Genomic DNA, 4689 nt, shown 5'->3' with positions numbered 1-4689 from the left:
ATGGATTACTCGTGGAGGAAAACGCTGTACAAAATAAACGTCTTTCCCGGTGTTTTAGACTTTGCTCTTTTATTTTGAAACCCCCCGACCAGAAGTATTGTTGTTATCGCTAGCGGAACCTATCTATGAGCGGACAACTTGTGTCGTCCGGTTCTGTGTTTAAAACTAAAACAAAGCGAATGTTGATTGTTGGTGAACAACTAACTTTTTTTTAGGTTAGTTTTAACGTTAGCTAACATTAGATGCAGCTACAGGCAATCGACGATGAGAAGGAAGAGCTGCTGATTTTAATCGGCAGCGTGTCAAAGCCGTATATAATAGAATAGCCCTGTGGTGCGTAGGCACGACAGCGCAGATCGAAACTAGCTGTTGTATTAAATTAATTGATGTTTAACTTGTCCCTGTGTCCAAGTCCTTTGACTAGCCCCACCCGTTCATTGTAAACAATGGTGCATGTAATTGTAAACAATGATGCATGTAATTGTATTAACGTTAATGTGTGTTGTAGCTATGTTATACATTCTGAATGGCATTAACGTTAGTTGGGTACTGTCATTGTATTTCGTTGGTTAGCTATTTAGCTAATGTTGATAGCATTGAATAGCATCAACGCTAGCTGGCTACAACGAATTCTCACAAGCTGGCATCGTAAAAAAAGTGCGTCCTAGTAAATAATTTAAGATTGAGTTTAAATAATTTAAGATTGAGTGTTCTCATAGCTGTGAGTAATCGATTACTCACGCCCACCCCTACTATCTATTAATATACAATAAACATGTTTTGATGTCTCTGTCTCTCTTTCTCTCTCTGTGTGCAGTAAGTTGACAGGCATGGCTTTCCGTGTCCCTGTGGCTGACGTGTCTGTGGTGGATCTGACCTGCCGTCTGACGCGACCTGCGTCCTACGCTCAGATCAAGGAGGCCATGAAGAAGGCAGCGCATGGTCCTATGAAGGGCTTCCTGGGGTACACTGAGGACCAGGTAATATATATATACACTGAGGACCAGGTAATATATATATACACTGAGGACCAGGTAATATATATATATAAATACACTGATGACCAGGTAACATATATATACACTGAGGACCAGGTAATATATATATACACTGAGGACCAGGTAATATATATATATAAATACACCGATGACCAGGTAATATATATATATAAATACACTGATGACCAGGTAACATATATATACACTGAGGACCAGGTAACATATATAAATACACTGAGGACCAGGTAATATATAAATACACTGAGGACCAGGTAATATATATATATAAATACACTGATGACCAGGTAACATATAAATACACTGAGGACCAGGTAATATATAAATACACTGAGGACCAGGTAACATATATAAATACACTGAGGACCAGGTAATATATAAATACACTGAGGACCAGGTAACATATATAAATACACTGAGGACCAGGTAATATATATATATACACTGAGGACCAGGTAATATATATAAATACACTGAGGACCAGGTAATATATAAATACACTGAGGACCAGGTAACATATATAAATACACTGAGGACCAGGTAATATATATATATACACTGAGGACCAGGTAATATATATATATACACTGAGGACCAGGTAATATATATAAATACACTGAGGACCAGGTAATATATATAAATACACTGAGGACCAGGTAATATATATATACACTGAGGACCAGGTAATATATATATACACTGAGGACCAGGTAACATATATATATACACTGAAGACCAGGTAACATATATATATATATACTGAGGACCAGGTAATATATATATATATACACTGAGGACCAGGTAATATATATATATACTGAGGACCAGGTAATATATATATATACTGAGGACCAGGTAATATATATATACACTGAGGACCAGGTAATATATAAATACACTGAGGACCAGGTAATATATATATACACTGAGGACCAGGTAACATATACATAGATACACTGAGGACCAGGTAATATATATAAATACACTGAGGACCAGGTAATATATATATATACACTGAGGACCAGGTAACATATACATAGATACACTGCCGAACAGGTAATATAGACATAGATACACTGAGGACCAGGTAACATGTACATAGATACATACAGACTGACATTGTGTTATTGTGTTTCTAGGTGGTGTCCTCTGACTTCATTGGCGACACCCACTCCTCCATCTTTGATGCTGGTGCTGGCATCTCCCTCAACGACAACTTTGTCAAGCTCATTTCCTGGTCAGTACCTCTCCTCAGCCCTGATTGGCTGGCTGTTGTCTGCTTCTCTAGTACCAGGACATAACGCATTTGACAGTGGAATGAGTACATACAGTCATCACTCAGCTTTCTGTCCTGTCGACACTGGACTAAAAAACTGTTAAGCTGTTAAGCCCTAGCCATATTTTCAGAAGATTTACCTAAAAGTACATACCCAAGTAAATGTTGCTCCACTTCTACAAGGTCCATTTGCATGTTCTTGGGGACATCTATGGACCCCAGGGAATGTATTCCCAGTGTGTCTGTTACTATGCTTGAGTAAATTGTAATGAACCAAAGGAGAATATGAATTATTATTATTCGTGTTTTTGTTTTATATCTTTGACGGTGAATAACACCCTGCTAACATTGACCAAAAGCAAAAAGATGCTACTAAGCTCATTCAGCACCTTCTTGAGATCGACTGCACTAAAAAGTTCACATGCAATATGAAATAAGAATATAGAATATCAGGCCTATAAATGGCCTTATTATGGCCAAGTGATACGTCTATGGATCGGCACAGATTTCCTCTTTCCAATGGCAAAGTTAAATCTGGATTTAGTACCACCAGGCGCCCGATAGAGGGCAGCAAAGACCGTGAATGAAATCTACTGTAAGTACAGTTACTTTTGTATAATGGCGATAGCTGCGTCGAAAATCACCAGATTTTTTTCAATGTCTGTGGGAACCCTGAGAAAGGTAAAGAAACAATATACATTGTATTTTATAGCAATAACGCTGAGGTTTGTTCAACCCGTGAGATATAAACACGATATTCCAGTCAATGCTTGTAAGATTGTCGTCGACTGGTGTGAGTTTGGTACAGTCGTTTTATGAAATTTAGTCATCCATCGAAAGCCCTGGGTCTCCTCTTTCTCTGGACTACAACGATTTCATGAGTGCTTCCTGTTCTACCGTCTAAATCATCCGATTTCCGATGCAATGCGCCGAGATTTTTATAAGCTCATATTTCGCTAATGGTATTAACAAATATACACTTTGACTGCTGTTTTGATAGGGTTAGGGTCTTTACTCTTGGCTACATTTGAAACCGAAACACATCACTTAATAATATATGGACTGTATTGATTTATTTGTGCAACGTTAAATAAATCTCGGCCCGCTGGTAAGGGGTCAACTGAGTTTTCTTTCAAACAGCTTGCTTTTGTTTATATTCACATTTCCACCCAAATAGACAAATCAATTTGAAGCACGAGGGCATGTTGCCACGCCTCCATGTTGCCACGCCTCCAGTGCACTCTGTGTGTTCTACGTCACCCTTGTGCCCGTGTGTGTCTTTGTGCAGGAAGGAACACAATACACAATTTGTGAGAATCCTTTTCTACTGTGCTCTATAGCGCCAATTTCATCAACTAGTGGTCAAAAACTCCATTGGAGACCTGAGCTGACTTCTGTTTTACACTGATACAGTACATTACACTATTAGCCTGGGATACAGTAGCTAGCTGTGAGTATTCTAAGTGAAATGCCCCTTTTTAAGATACCCGTCTGATCTGGTTGTGTCTCTCTCTCTCTTTGTCTCTTGGCATCTCTTTCTGTCTCTCTGTGTGTCTATCTCTCTCTGTCTCTGTCTCTCTCTCTCTCTCTCTCTCTCTCTCTCTCTCTCTCTCTCTCTCTCTCTCTCTCTCTCTCTCTCTCTCTCTCTCTCTCTCTAGGTATGATAATGAGTTTGGTTACAGCCATCGTGTGGCTGACCTGTTGCTGTACATGCACTCCAAGGAGTAGAGGCTCACTTCCTGCCCAAACAGGAAGCCAGGAAAGGGACCACCCCCACATCCTCTCCCTCTCTTTTACACACAGACCTGCCCCCTAGCCTCCTAGCCATAGCCTCAGACCCTTAGAGCTACCAGACTTATCTAGCAGCAGCGTGTTCAGAGTGATCTTTTCTTTAAAAGTGGAGGAAGAGTTGGTGTCATTATTTGTTGTGTCCGTGTGCCCCCCCCCCCCCCCCTACACTATCACCAGTTTAGATGTGTTGTTCTGACTTGTTACCATGGTAACTGCTGTATCCATCGTCCTATTGGTGTGTTTAAGTCTTAATAACCAGGACACGACTAACTCCAGAGTAACAATAAGAAATAAAACCTGAAAAACTCGAACCAAGTTTCTTTTATTCTTGTTTAACTAATGCTGCAGCGGGTAGTTTTGAGAAGAAAGAAGTGAACCAACGTTGCTCTTGAGGATGCTTCTTTAAAACAAAGTGAACCAACGTTGCTCTTAGAGGATGCTTCTTTGTAACAAAGTTAATCAACCTTGCACTTAGAGATAGCTGTTTTTTTTACAAAATGAACCAACATAGCTTCACCCACATACATACACCTACCTACTCATACGTAAGTGTGGAAACTTGTCATGCAAAGAAATGTATATATTATATATATATATATATATATA

At 39.4% G+C, this 4689-nt stretch overlaps 1 protein-coding gene across 1 annotated transcript in view; it reads left to right on the top strand.

Annotated features, from left to right (window-relative positions):
* The window catches only part of gapdhs (glyceraldehyde-3-phosphate dehydrogenase, spermatogenic), a 14015-nt gene extending 9621 nt beyond the window's left edge, over window positions 1–4394 (top strand). Inside the window, 3 exon segments of the mRNA XM_084336439.1 lie at window positions 818–980; window positions 2156–2253; window positions 3951–4394. Coding sequence (XP_084192565.1) covers window positions 818–980; window positions 2156–2253; window positions 3951–4020 — 331 coding nt within the window. The 3' untranslated portion in view covers window positions 4021–4394.
* Window positions 4395–4689: the final 295 nt, after the last annotated feature.

The sequence above is a fragment of the Notolepis coatsorum genome (genome assembly GCF_963971535.1).
Source record: "Notolepis coatsorum genome assembly, chromosome: 19".
NCBI classification, from domain to species: Eukaryota; Metazoa; Chordata; class Actinopteri; order Aulopiformes; family Paralepididae; genus Notolepis; species Notolepis coatsorum.
The sequence above is the reverse complement of the archived record's forward strand: the minus strand, read 5'-3'. Positions and strand labels throughout refer to the sequence as shown.